This window comes from Anoplopoma fimbria, chromosome 11, assembly GCF_027596085.1.
Source record: "Anoplopoma fimbria isolate UVic2021 breed Golden Eagle Sablefish chromosome 11, Afim_UVic_2022, whole genome shotgun sequence".
Classification (NCBI taxonomy): domain Eukaryota; kingdom Metazoa; phylum Chordata; class Actinopteri; order Perciformes; family Anoplopomatidae; genus Anoplopoma; species Anoplopoma fimbria.
This window is the reverse complement of record NC_072459.1, coordinates 19920901-19935997: the sequence shown is the minus strand read 5'-3', so window position 1 is coordinate 19935997 and position 15097 is coordinate 19920901. Positions and strand designations below refer to the sequence as shown.

General features: G+C 41.8%; 1 protein-coding gene across 3 annotated transcripts; it reads right to left on the bottom strand.

Annotated features, from left to right (window-relative positions):
* Positions 1 to 1119: 1119 nt before the first annotated feature.
* Positions 1120 to 13880, bottom strand: LOC129098384 (zinc finger protein 646-like). 3 transcript variants are annotated; one of them, XM_054607381.1, is made up of 7 exons: positions 13675 to 13880; positions 11377 to 11638; positions 11020 to 11266; positions 8973 to 9062; positions 6526 to 6747; positions 5473 to 5652; positions 1120 to 3057 (listed from the first exon to the last, which is right to left on the bottom strand). In XM_054607381.1, the coding sequence occupies exons 2-7, from the start codon at positions 11481 to 11483 to the stop codon at positions 2890 to 2892; spliced, it is 1014 nt and encodes a 337-aa protein (XP_054463356.1). In that variant the 5' UTR covers positions 11484 to 11638; positions 13675 to 13880; the 3' UTR covers positions 1120 to 2889. The 3 variants fall into 3 exon arrangements, with proteins under 3 accessions (XP_054463356.1, XP_054463357.1, XP_054463358.1); XM_054607382.1 differs by having other exon boundaries at positions 5521 to 5652; XM_054607383.1 differs by lacking the exon at positions 8973 to 9062.
* Positions 13881 to 15097: the final 1217 nt, after the last annotated feature.

Below are 15097 nucleotides of genomic sequence, written 5' to 3'. Positions count from 1 at the left end.
GAAATAACTCGCATCACCCACGGGGCAAGTAAACACTATCCTGCTTTATGAAGTCGATTTATGAACAATTTAAAAAATAAAGCCGGTCCGTTCTAATCACCCGGATGTGGATCGCACTACCTTAAAATAATGTTTGATATGATTGTTCAGATCAAAAATATTAACGAGACACGTGGAGGCTTCTGACAAACCAGCAGAACTTTATTTAATTTAATAAAATGTAATGTATCTTATCGGTCTGCGCACTTCATGAAAGAAGGAAATCACAAATTAAGATTATCAACTCATTAGGACTATATTATTTGAATGAGGGATATTTCTTCCTGCAGAGTTTATGGGAGATGAGATAATAGCTCTTTAATATATCACGTGACATCTCGACTGTAGTTAGTAGTCAGCTGATGAGACCAAAATGAAGTTTATCAGCCAGCAGACGAAATGCCACGTTTGAATCATAACCCAATCGAGGAGTTCCTATTTATATTATATCATTTAATTGAATTATATAAAATAGTATATATATATATGGCAGTATTTATAAATTCCTTATCATAATAAATGGTATAAACAGAGACTCTTCACCAGAGAGAACATAACTGTTCATCAGGTGTTTTAAGTCTAAATTATTTAATTATTAATGTCTATTTATAGGGAGAATAAATTGACAAGACTTCAACATGTCGCCCTCTGGTGGCTGTTTCCACTACAATTCAACAGGAAAGTCATACATCAGAAGGGTTAATACTAAAGATGTAAAGTAGGTTTTGGTTGTCAGTCAAGGGTCCACTTACTTGCTTGTTCCGGAGCTTTTTCCTCCTAATCACACAGTCTTCATCACCAGATGCAGTTTGCTCAGGGGTTCTTACTTTTCGTTTTGGTGAGCACTTTTTAGGACATGACCTTGGAATCAGTAGCTGACAAACTTGTTACATTACATTACAGTCATTTAGCAGACGCTTTTGACTGTAATGTAATGTAACAAGTTGTTGAGCTCAATATAAATTACATTTCCATGTAAAAAATTTCCACGTGCATCTTTTTAAGTTCACAGAAACACAAATCAATAATTTGATTCTAAAAGCAGCCGTCTCGTCGCCTGCGTAAGAAAAGCAGCTCTGGTGGTGATAATAATAAAACATTTTATTTGTATAGCACTTTTCTAAATACTCAAAAGACACTTTACAAGGAGAGAGAGAGAGAGAGAGAGAGAGAGAGAGAGAAAGCAACGATGGAAACATGTCATGAATAAAAATAGAAACGACTTTAAAAAGAGAAAATACAATGTCAGTAGAATCGTGGGTATTTCGACGAACACCGTGTTAGCAAGAGGAAACGTAACAGAACTACATATCGGAACCATGATTAAAACTGTTAATTGTCAAAACTGACCGTTTACAAAAACAAAACAAAAAAAATTTCACTTCTTTGCGCTTTACTCGGGAGTTAACTGTGATTGGCCGTTTACTGAAACGCCCCTGTGGGTTTGGGCTCAATCCTTCCAGGGAGCAGTGAGGAGAGGAGACACTGGAGGGTGGGGGGATCAGAGCTGCAGACGTACTGTGTTTTGGCCACTGTAGCTTCCAGATGCTAAGTCACCTGTGGTCATGTGAGTGAGTCGTGATGGGGGGGGAGGGGGAGTCGATGCAAGGCAATGTTACATCTTTACAGCAGATACAGTTCTAGATGGAGGGTGGAGGGTGGAGGGTGGGGTAGTCAGGGACAGTAATAATTATACAGCACTTGTCTTAAAGTGCTTTAAAGTGAGAGGAACAAACGTGTCGATGGTCTGTTCCTAAAAACGTACTGTTGTCTTCTAGATTTGATTCCCCCCGGCCGACAGATCGTTAAAAATACAATAACATAAAGCCACTGGTTGGATGCAAGTTTAGAACATACAATAACGAAAAAAAGTGAGCTTTCAGTTGTGTGTTAAGAGGAAGGTAACAGAGCCAAAGCGCCCCCCCACCCCCACCCCAACGTCGGAGGTTGTGGTCGGTAACGTTGAGGTCCTTGTCACGAAACACTGGGAAGGAGGACAGGCGAGTAGTTCATGTCCACATGTGTGTGCAGGACACAGCTGGGTGGTGTCAGTCGAGGTCCCTGCTGTTGATGCCTGGAGATGAATGGCGTGGTGGTGGGGGAGAGGATGGAAACGGCTTTTCGGGGAATTGTCAGGACGCCGCCTGAATGCACAATATACACAATCTTCATTCTGGAGCACGTTGAAGAGGGTATTTAAAAAAATAAAATAAAATTACAGAAAAAGGTTTCCCCTTCTCCTTCTAGAAACTTCATTTGACTTTAAACGTTGGGGGTTTTATGTTCAAAAACATATCAGACCGAAGGGAGAATTATTCGTCACGTTTACGCCCTGGAATCCCTGTGTTCAGGGTTTGGAACACGCTCTCCAATAAAAAGTTTTTTGTTTCATTTAACACATGGGGGAAAATAAAGGGGGTGGGGGGGCAGGGAGAGACACTATTCATAATGGGAAGGATAGATATTTTCATAACTAGAGTGGGAGAGGACGGGGAGATAAATTCTTAAGTGAGGGACAGACATTTTAACTTATATCGTACATGGCATAGATCATACATGAGGGTCAAGGCAACACATTTTTTTTTTTCTTCTTTTTTTTTTTTTTTAAACCTAACTACTCAGTTATTCAATCTCAACTAGTTCTCAACGGTGCCCCCTTTCCCTCCCCCCGATCCCAAACACAACGTTCCAAAAGGAGGGGAGAGGCGGCGGAGGGGCGTCCAAAGTCCTCCCTCCTTGATGCTGGGTCCGAAAAGGGTGGTGGTTGGAGGGGGAAGAAGAGGAGGGTGTGTGGTGCTGGACGCGACGTGAAGGTGGGGGGGGGCAGCTGGTTCCCCCGGGGGAAGGGTCTCATTGATTGTAGAGGGAGCGCTGCTCCCAGGGCATGGCCTGAATGGTGCGTGGCACGGGGGAAGGCTTGAGCGTGGGCGCTCCGTTCGGATGGAGGGAGTGGCCGATGGGGTTGATGGTGGTGAGGGGCCGCTGGGGGGCCAGAGAGAAAGTGTCCTGGTGCTTCGGCTGCAGGGGGAGGTGGGGGGGAACGGGTAGAGAGCCAGAGGGAGAGAACCGGGGTGAGACAGTCGAGAAAGAGGTGGAGTTGGAGAGAAGGGAGGGGAGAGGAGGAAGGGGGTGGAGGATAAAGAGTGGGCAGAAGAGTAAAATATCAGTGTCAGCAGAGCAGAGTGACTTCTCACATTAATAACAACGATCAATACACAGGTGGAGTTCAGATGGAGGAGGGAGAGAGAGGACACGGAGACAGATGGACATGAAGGTGTAGCGTAGGGATGAAGACAGACAGAACATGGAAAAGGTGTAGTGTAGTGATGAACATGGAGAAGGTTTAGCGTGGCATTGGAGATATATAACATAGAGAGGGTGAAGCGTAAGATGGAGACAGACAGAACATGGCATAGAGATGGAGACAGAAGACATGGAGGAGGTGTAGCGTAGAGATGGAGACAGACGACAAGAAGGTGTAGCGTAGAGATGGAGACAGAAGATGAAGAGCCGAGCTGCACGTCTATATTTCTAGAGGACTTCACAGGAGGTCTGCAGGTTTGCTCGTGTCATAAAAACTATAACTATACTATAATTAAATCAAGATAAAGTAACTGACAAAGAGTTATCTTACCCTTAATACAAATTCCCGTTGATTGTTCTGTAAGATACGTTATATATAGAACGAGTTATGATATGTTTCATAGTTTAAAAAATAAATAATTTGTTTTCTTCTGGCATTGTTATAGAGGAAGTCCACAGTAAATCATTAGCATGTATTAAATACATTCACATTTGGACTTTGGCTCAGATCCTTGATGTGAAACACTAAACACTGGTAATGACTCGTTCAATTCACCACATATAAAACCTCTTTTGGACCTGCAGACTCCATCATGAAAATGTTACCTAATTAAATTGTTACATTAAAATTGATGCCTGTTGACCGTTTAATATTTCCAATATCTGATGAAATATGACATGTGCAGCCCCAGCTTCAACGTCAACTTGTGCCACACCGAGTTGAGAGAATGATTAGTGTCATAGTGTAAAAAGGCGGGACTAAGAAAGCAGCACAGCCCCAAGTTAGTATAGTCCTACCGCCAAGTTCAGAGCCCGAGCTGAAGAGTGACCTCATTAAAAGTGGTTTTAGTCTGTTGCTTTTTCCATACTGGGCACTACAGGGCTCAGTAAAACACTAGGTTGGGCTAGTAAACTTAGCAACTCACTTGTCTCTAATTTTGTTTTTGTTGCTGTTTTACCGACAAGAACTTTGGTCAACTTTAGTTTTTTTAAATGTTCTCTATAAATAAACTAAACTTGAGCCATCTCACTTCCTTCTCACCCTGGTTTAGAGTTGCACATGCACAGTATTTGTGAGAAAATGTCAGCGGGTAAAGACAAAATTCACGAGCGAGTATTTTAAAATATCCTGGACACAGGAGTTTAGTTGGCTAGAGTTAGAGAGGAGGTGGGTGAAACTCAAACTTAACTATGTATTGTGCAGTTACCCCACAAGTTTGACAGCAAGGTGGATAAAACATGCTAATCAACTTTAGTTTAAGTTAATATTTCATAACTGCTAGTAAATAAAACTATCTTTATAGGGGGAAAGTAATAATTGACTTTGGGCAAGATTTCTGACCCACTTGCCCAATAACTGTTGTTTTTGATGGAGAAACTTCAACTAGTAGTCCTGTTTGGTTCCATTAGTGCTCATCTACAGAAGGGTTTTTTTGGGTGACCGACTTTAAAAATGGTCAAACCATCATCTTCAACATTTTTACTCTCTGACCTTACTTTGTCTTGAAGAGGTGAACCAGACAATTAGATGAGATATATGTTTATAAATCACTACTTTGTTTTATGCATGTGTCAAAAACATATACACAACTTAAATACATTATAAATGAGACCAAATAAAAGCATTTAGGAAGAAATCTATTTAAAATCTAATATCAATGTTTAAATCTCAATGTGATGCGCTCAATGGTCAAATCAGGGAACTCTGAATATATTCTCCTGTATATTGTTCTTAGTAGTTGGACAGCACAGTGCACCACCTCTTGATTTTATGTGGACAACTTGGCACAGGGAGGATGCGGTGAGCAGACATTGTAATTGTCACTACAATTATATTTCCGTATGTAAAAACCTGTTTCTATCGGTGGCCAAAACTATGTTTGAAAAGGAAACCAACAGACTAAAAGCAGACTTTAAGGAGACGTCTAAGACTGTGTCCACCAGGCGTCTCTGCTACAACCAGTCATCCGTCCTGTCCTAAAGGATGGAGGACGGTAGCTGTGAGCAGAGGCTCCCGGTGGACACGTGAAGCATTGAAAGGATTAGTCCCTCTGTCCTGATGTTAGTAGCCAGATAGAGAGGAGGCAGCTAGGCAGCGGACGGCGGGTGTGCGGCGGCTCTCTCTCCTACCATGGGGTTGGCGCTCAGCCTAGTGTATCCCGAGCTCAGCTCCTTTACCTCAGGCACCAGGGGCTGGAGCAGGGAGTAGGAGGAGGACGGGGTGGCACTGGAGGAGGAGATGTGTTTGTTGGAGGACGAGCTCCTCATGCTCTGCTGGCTGCTCTGGGAGGACACCGAGCTGGGACGGCCCTGCAGGGAAACCATAGAAGAAGAGAGCTCAGTGGATTGATGGGAATTGATCCCATCAAAACACGTAACAGTTCCTCCTAGTGGTGCAACGGATCATAAAACTCATGGTTCAGACCGTATCACGGATCAGAGTCACGGATCTGACAGCACAGAAAAAAAAGGAAGCAAATATGGATTTTAATAGATCCTGAGCACTTTTTTTTTTATGCAGCCTATAATATTTTTGCCAACGTCCAAACAATCATTTCAACCACTCAAGTCAGTGTAAACCATCAAAAAGTCTAAATGTTATCCTTTTACTTTGTTAAAGTCATCAATAGTGTTTTTTCCTACAAATCTTGTCATTTGTAGTTTTAATGATGTATTATTAGAGTGATTGTAAACGGCTCATAATTCATCTCTAATATCTATTTAATATTAATGTGAAAACATGACAAAGTTCTCACAAAAACTACATTTTATGAGATTACATGTGAACACATCATCATAACCTTATAATTTACCTTTGCCCAATACTCATTTTCACTGAACGCATCATAATACAACTGAACGGAACCTTCGTTCTCCTCATGTCAGTTAAAACACGGAGTGGTTGTTTACAATGTAACATCAGAGCTTTCACAACTAGAAAGCATAAATGTCCTGATAGCATATTTTACTGAATATATACACGGATAACGATCATCAGTAAAACTGTATTTCATACTGTGATGTTAGCGTTGAACTGTGTAATTTATAAGCGGTTCACATACATAGGGAACCGCGAGGGGGGATACGTACGGATCACTGATCACTGATCTATGGTCCATTACACCACTAGTTCCCCCAGCATTTGGTGCCAACAACTGGAACCAGAATTTTTCTCCTCCCTACCTGGTGGGGGTCAGGCACAGACTGGCTGGACACGCCGCCCGGCCCTCCCTGGGACATGGGGGAGACGCAGTGGGAGGGCAGAGGTTCCTGCTGGCCGTGTCCTCCGTGCTGTGGCTGCATCATGGAGTTGGCGCTGTTCTGCTGTTGTTGCTGCTGTTGCTGCTGTTGCTGCTGCTGCTGACGGCGATTATTGGCGGCGTAACTGGAACGACGACTGCCGGACTGGATGGGAGGAGGAGGGAGAGACATTCTGTAAATCATTTACGTCTTTATGCGCATAATTGGTGACACACGCATGCCGGCAACCAACGTAGAAGATGAAGAGCGGAGGAGATGAACTGATGTGATGAACTCATTTGCATTTGGAATCTTCTTCCTGAGCAGTTCAGTGGAAATGTCTCAAGTTTATGCATTTCAATTATGTCTTACAGACTCGTTACCTTTTACGTCCTTTTAGTAAAACTAGCAATATGAGGGATGGGGTGGTCAAGTTGTACGCACACACTCACTCACACACACACACACACACCAATTCTACCCAGCCTAGAGAGTAGAACCTTACAGATTGTGAACTCCAACATTAAAAGGGACATTAAAAGGTACTTATCCAGTCAGTGTATTATCTACAGTATATAAGAGTATCAGCACAGGAGTAAAGCCATGTACTGCTTGTCACAATGGTGATGAAGGCAGCAGCAAAACAAATTCAAGACACCTCAAAAAAAAAAGAAAAAAAATCAACATCAACATCATTTTAGTTACCCTTTATGTTTACTATTGTTGCAATCAGACAGCCATACAGTGTAGGTCTGCAACGGGGAACTGAAACCGTCATCAATGCTCACCCAAAGACTCCATTGGTTATTTTGAATTAAACAAAGTGGCTTTGAAGAGAGCATAGATGTATTCTTTTTGTCAATGGAGTTCTGGCTTTGAAGAGAGCATCCCTGTCGGACCTGAAAAAGTGAAAATATGTTAAATATGGCATACACTTAAACTGATCATTGTTTTAGGTGTCTCATATTTGGTTTGCTGCTGCCCCGTTCACAGCGGTACATTGCTTTGCCCCGTGCTGGTACTGCGGTCTGTTTCTCCAAATTGGGGGGCGTGGCTACCGTCATCTACTGTTGGTAATACACTGACTATTGATGAGGACTTCATACAATCCCTCTTCAAAAAATAACCAAGTGTCCCTTTAACTAGAATCAAATCTAAGCCTGTCTCCTGTTAACACGTCAACAATAGAAGATGCTTGCCATGTCAACTTCTCTTCTAACTCTGGAAGCTATAGTTTTATTGCTGACGTTAGTGTTAAACCTTAACGTTCTCCCTGAAGATTTACAGCTGCTGTCTAAACTTGTATCAACATTAACTTTGGTGGGAAAATTCAGTTTTTTGTTTAAGGTCTCATCTTTGTAGTTTGGACCGTCATCTGTGTCAGGTGTGTTTACATTTTACACAGCAGATTCCCTCTCAAAACATTGGGATATTACAGTATACAGTTCACCAGTTTTGTAGAACACTGTCTTAAATGTCAAAATAAAAAGTTAATCGACTGCATTTTACACACGCAACTTTAGCTAAATTAGGACGTCGTTTTTCAATGCAGTGGACTATTAAAACAACATGTCAAGTTACATTTAAAAAGATAAGAAATATTGTCCAAAAAGATTGTCTCAAGTCAGCTTTAACCGAACTATGGGATGTACTTTTACAGTGGATTTTGGCTCACATCGCTTACATAACAAGGCTCAACAGTGACAGTTGCAAGGTTGCCACTGACAACCATTTTGTGAAATTGCCAACCAATTATTGGCCTTTGGTTGACACATTTTCATTCTCGGCAACTGAAAGCTGATACCTAGTTGCCTGCGTGGCAACAACTTGTAAAGGTTGTCGATGAGCCCTGAATTAGAATTAGGAGAGGATCCGTTCACGGTCAGTATGGACCGGAGAGACAATAACTACAACTGATTACCTTTCACTGGTAAATGGGTACACCAGTGTTGTTTGATGACAGACTTGATGCTCTTTAATTTTCAATTCTCAAAAAATGAGCTGTGTGTATCTTGTTAAGTATTAGTTACTTATTAGTTGGATTTATCAAAAGGAATTTTCATTTCAGTAGCACTGAGACAGATGACAGCACCAAGAGAAAACACCTGCAGCCATTTTCTGTTAAAAAGCCTCGTAAAAGCGGTCTGAGGTGTTGAGATCAGAGACGGCCTCATTTAGAATATTTTCTTCCTGACCATCATGTCTGAAACTCAGCTGTACCAGTTGGCCCTTACTCACAGTTACAGTTCCATCTGCTGACTCTGCCTCACTGAACACAACACACATACACACACACACACACACACACACACACACACACACACACGCACGCACGCACACGCACACACACGCACACGCTCACGCTCACTCACGCGCGCGCACACACCAACCTGGTTTTTGGCCGCGACGCTGCACCGGTGCTGGGCCAGGTCCAGCATGGTTCGGTAGCTCTTAAAGCAGGACGGGCAGTTGAACCGGTTCTTATTGACCAACCCCACGCACGCACACACACACACACACACACACACGCACACACACACAGACAGACACACAAGTTTGGATTACTATACTTGTGAGTAATTGTGTTGCTTCCCTGACCTCTAAAGCCTGACTCTTTCCCTAAACTTAGCCTAACCCTGACTCCACAGCAGGACGGCTGGGGAAAAAAAGTGTAAGCTGGAGAGAGAACAGGGAGAAATGTGCTGCAATGTGTTGCATGCACACACGTCATCACACACACACACACACACACACACGCACACTCACACAAACACATACAGTTTCTGCTACATAGGGCCATCTCTGGAGCACTGCCAGTTTAACCACGCCTGATTAATATTACACATTAATAAAGTCAAAGTGAAATGTTAAATCCTTAAAGTAAAGTTGGTCCTGTTGGTTGACACTGCGTCAGTAGAACAAGGTTAGTTGTTTTTTTTTTTTCCTACTGAGGAGTTGCCGGTCAAAGAAATGGAATTTCCCCATTCTGTACTTCAGATTTCAATTTTTTTCCTTCTATGAAACCCTATATGTTATTTAACATAGAAACACGAGAGTCACTTGAAAATTGTGACAATCATTAAGGTGAACTAGGGCTTGACATCAAGCTTTTTAAGCCAACTTACTTGTCGAAAGTGACAATGTAGGCCTAAAATCTGGGATTGGCACAAAAAAAAAGGTCATACCTTCATAACATCAAGTGGTCATTTGCTAAAAAGCACTGAACATTTGCATACGAGTAGGAAATAAATGATTGTATTTTTATTTTAATATCTGGTTTGACATTTTGGGACATTAGTGGTCTCCTTCAAAACAACTATATTTATTCATTTCTCGCAAAAAAGGATGCGGCAAAAACAGTCCCCAACAAATGCTCTTTGTTGAGTAACGTGTGTTAAAAATGACAGTGGCCAGCTGTCATAAAGTTACTGAGCCCTTTAAATGTTGTGAGCCATTTATAAAGATGATCATTCTCTTAGGGGTATGTCACCTTTAGGACATACATAAAGATCAAGAACACACCAGAGTGGATTTAATTCAAAGGACTAAGACAAAAAAGACACACTGCAGGCCTTAACACACTCGGGGTGTGAACATGCAAAAAGCGGCCTGAAGATATTTCTCATTATATTTGCAGATTTGCAATAATTGCAACACTTCTTCAATTAAACTGCTGTGTAGACTAAACTATTCAAAGCTATTTTTATTCCCTTTTAACAAAATGCCCAAAGTGAATTTGAGTTCCCTCTGGTTAACAGTTGGGCAGTGTACATGTCCACGGCTTTTATTATGAAAGGTAGAACAGCTGGTCTGCCCTGCCTTTGTCAAGTTTGACAGGGAGTAATAAAGTTTGCCATTACAGTTCAAATACAGAGCCTGTGCATTGTTGTTCTCATAAGTATAGACGAAACTCATAAATCTTGGCTTCACTATAATGCGTATTTTGAATATGTCTGTTCCGCACAACATGATTGGTCGATGTCTTTATTCTTTTTTCTGAGCTCTTGCAACACGCAAGAGATCAGAAAAATCGACCTTGTTACGAGAAGGTTAGCTGCTTTTTTGACACGTAATATTCACGCCCAAGTACCTGAACAAAAACAATAGTTCGAAAAACATATTGAAGTGTAAATTAAATCACACAAAAAAAACTGTATATGGTGTGAAAAGGCCTGAAGAGTTGATAATCTATTTCTCTGGATCATGTCTCCTCTGCTAGGAACTGTGATTCATAAACTTGATCGTTTATGTAGCAAAACGTCCTAAATTTACACGTCATTCAAGTATAAACCACGTAAGCTCTCACAGAAATTGTTATGCTAGAAATACCAGCCCATCACATAGCAGCCCAGGCATCATCATCATCATAATCATCATCATCACCATCACCATCACCATCACCACTCCCATCAGGGCACTGTCTCACGCTGAACCCACCTGGGTGGTCGAGGCGGAGGTGCAGCGGTGCTGGGCCAGCTCCAGCATGGTCCTGTAGCTCTTGCAGCACGAGGGACAGTCGAAGCGGTTGGGCCCGTCGTCGTGGATCCTCTGGTGGTTGCGGAGGTACCGGGCCAGGCGGAAGGCCTTCCCGCACAGGTCGCACATGTAGCGCTTTTGCCCGTGGATTCGCATGTGGTTGCGCAGGGACATGTAGTTGGTGTAGGGCTTGCTGCAAAAGTCGCACCTACAAGACAGGAGGGGGGAAATGACATTTAGGAGCTCTTAGTCAACAACATTTTGGCGTCTTTACAAACATCAATAGAAAACCGTTAAGTAAGAGTCTGGGGTCCCTACCTGAAGTCTCCAGTCTTGTGGGTGAGCTTGTGGTTGAGCAGGGAGCTGGCGTGCTTGTAGGCGCAGGTGCAAAGGTCACAGACGTACGGCCTCTCGTCTGAGTCCATGTCGTCCGGCGTTGCGGCGGCTGGCGCCGGGGCGGCGGCGGTCGGGACTCCAGGGAGAGGCTGGAGCTGGAGAGGGACGCCGAGGAGAGACTGGAGCTGGAGAGGGCCGCCGAGGACGCGGGGAGCTGGTCGCACCAGCTGATGGTCGAACTCGGCTGTGGAAGAGGAGAGGGAAACGCATTAAAACTTTTAACGGCTGATTAATTCATCATCTTGATGTGAAGGATTTTGTAGAAATAAAACAAAACCTTTAAAACACTTTGCAGTATAAGGGCAATTGACTTCAAATTCAACTACAACATAAAATATAGCTAGTGTAAAGCTTTGAAGAAAGGCAGCTCAGCACCACGGACAGCAACTCTGCCCATGTTAAGAGATCTGCATTGCTCTAATACTAAAAACCAGCCCGGTTGTCCTTTGCAAATGCACTCTTTTTTTATTTGTCTAGTATGTTGTGATCAATGCAACCTGAGAAAACAAATGAGTGGACAACTACGCGAGGAAAAGAAGACATCTTTTCATCAAACTTCATCAATCAAACTGTATGCGAGTTACGGGTGATGTAATGATTGCATTATGTTGACATGCGTTTCCAATTTTCTTTCATTCGAGTGCTGCAGTAACGAGTCCTAAAAACCTGGAAATTGGGAGTTTATAAAACAAATTTTAAGAGATTATCAGTCTCAGTGATGGTTACATTAAGTCATGTGACCGTGGCGCAGTTCCTTTATAGCATAACATTAGCTTTTTTACTTCTGCCGATTGCCTTCACGCTTCAAAAATCTTTAAAGCGGTGCTCATTTGTGAAGATCATCTTGCCAAACAAAACGTGTGTGTTTGCCACAGAGATAATTCTCTGCAATAATCCAAAAAAGAGAAATCCTGTTGGCGTTTTGACGAGGGAACCAGTACCATGCTCACCAAAAACATACTGCCCTTGCATCAGTCTATACATACACTCCAACATTAGATATGCCTCACAACGTAATACAGTCTGGTTCAACAACACAGAAGAAATCAACTTCAATATTAAACATATAGTTGAATTAACACCCCTTGACAGAGTCAATCCAAACTGGAGGTTATGTTTCAGTTAGAATATGTGGCAGAGCTGTTGAATCAAATAGGTAATTGTATTAAACAGAATGAACATGGATGATTACATTACAGTCATTTTTTTTGATGATGTTAAATCGATATTTTTTTGCTGATGCTGCGTTTGAATACACGTTTTAAGAGACACACAAAGGGAGAAATATAAGGTGAGTGACACCTGGTCAGGGCTGCCCACTCCCCTGAATGACAACAAGAGTTATGGGTCTAAACTAAGCAACGGGACGTTTTGGGGACCTTCAACAAACAAAGTTTAACATATAAATTAATGTGTGGGTGTCTGTGTATGCCGCGCGGATAATCTTTGAGCTGAAGGCGACCATGAATGAACCGCACAGTCTGGCACCACAAAGAGGTCTTTCAAAGTCCTCCGCGGGGCGTCTTCCGCTCCCGTTTCCTGTGGGACAGCCCGGTCGTGTTTACTTTGCGCTGTTCGCTAACAATATCGCATGGCCCCCATGTACGGACACTTCTGCTCAAATAAACCCCCTTTACGGTTCACAAATATCGGCTCTACGACCTTTACAAAGTGCAGTTTTTTCCACACAAAGTGCTACCGAATAAAAACATAGCCTTGTTTTGCAGCCCGGGCTCCGGCGCTAGCTAGCCGCGCTGTGTTTGTCTGAGGCAGCCAGTGTTGTCTGGGGTTAGCATTAGCTCGGGGATGCTCGGCAACAATAACATGCTACTTTTTTCTTCCTAACCCGTCGGCGTCTCTTTAAAACACAACAATGGCAAAGTGCAGGGCATACACGTCCAATTTCACCAAACGGTGTATTGTAAGTGTGAAATATACAGCATGCAGGAGCTAATCATTACTAGCAACTTAGCTCAGCGGCTAAGAGTCCAACTAGGCCGTGAGCCGCTCAGCATGACGACTGGTGCGTTAGCAAATAGCTAACGGAGCTAGCCGCTCCACATCACTCGGTGTGGCTGAACTGGATTCCAGAAACTCCCAATGGGCAAAAGAGACACCGTGTAGTGCTTCGCTGGCAACATATTTATCCATTTGCCGTTTGATAAAGCTATTTGCTGGCTGGGGTCGCTAGCTAACGGTGGTGGCAGCTGGCTTTCTTACTCCGGAGTCGTTGGGATCCTTTTTCCAGAACAATTGAGAGCAGTGGCCGAAAGACTCTGTCGATGTCACATAATTCACTCCGTTTCTGTCCTGAAAGTCTCCGTGTGTGCTGCCGGTATTAGTCCTGGCGTACATCGTCGGTTTTCTGATTATTCGACTTTTTCTTGCTGAAAAGAAATAGGGCCGCTTTGTCGGGATCTTCTTCCGAAAAGAAAAATATTTCTTCTGTGAAATGAGCGTTTTGGCGGCGGACATGTCGGAGAACGCGGAACATTACTGCCGCCTGCTGGACTGGAGGGTGACGACACAGACTGTACCGAGCACACTCCTATTTCTCTGTTATCCCTGACATGTTTTTATTATTATCATTATTTTAATATCATGCTACTTTATACATCTGCTTCACTACACAGGGAGAAATATCGCACTTTTACATTTATCTGACAGCTATTATACTACTAGTAACCTTATTTGTACGTACAAAACGTGTGATGATCTGACATATAGTATGCATTCAAACATACCATCATAAATATATAACATATGATAATGTATATAATAATGTATAAAGAAGTGCATCCTTTTACTTATTTTCATTGCAAGAATTTTAATTGTAATGCAGTATTTTTAAACAGTGATATTTTGTTCAAGCAACCATTGAGTAAAAGTTGACTTGTTTAATTAATATGTGTCTTTCATATTTTCTTTACATTTAGTATAAATGTTTCATTAATCATATTTTTTTTAATCCATAAGAAATCATTTATTTCTACAGGGTTGTAGCTCTGCAAATTTTGGGAATGTTTGAATTTTCCTTCCAGAAATAGTCAATTTCCGTGTATTATGTTATCAACCTATAGACAGTGAAATTATTTGATTTTATCATTGATTTCTCAGATCTCTCTTGGATGTCGATGAATTTATGTATGTCCCCATATCTTATACATTCTTTTAGATCCTTAATGATTTTAGTTTGTTCTGGGTTTGTCTTTCTCTTTTCTCTACCATTGACTCTCACTCATTGTGTCTCAGCAGCAGGTTCATTTCAACATGGAATGGTACTGTGGTCCACATGTTTATATTATTAATGATATTAATCAAGTCATTTTCGTTAACCATAATAAGAAAAATAAGTCAAAAATGGTGTATTCATTAGCACTGTGAACATTATAAACATGTTTCTTTGTTAAAAAGATTTCCAGCCTCAAAAGCCTTTGTAATTTTCTGGCTCATTTTTAGAAGGAACAATAACCTTTATAATCTCTAATCATCTTAAAAAGGTTTTGTGCTGAATTATCTTGAATTTATCCTTGTCCCTTTTTTTGCATATAGCTATAGCATCCAAACTTGTAAAAATACAATGTAATTATGTATGTAAAAGATATGCATATTTATTAATACTGTATTTTGAAATGTAGTTTTT

Coding starts and splice junctions, on each gene's coding strand:
- LOC129098384 (XM_054607381.1), bottom strand. CDS start 11,483: ATGGACTCAGACGAGAGGCCGTACGTCTGTGACCTTTGCACCTGCGCC. Junction 9,063..11,019: donor CCTCCGCCTCGACCACCCAG/GTGGGTTCAGCG, acceptor TTGGTCAATAAG/AACCGGTTCAACTGCCCGTC. Junction 5,653..6,525: donor CTGTGCCTGACCCCCACCAG/GTAGGGAGGAGA, acceptor GTTTCCCTGCAG/GGCCGTCCCAGCTCGGTGTC.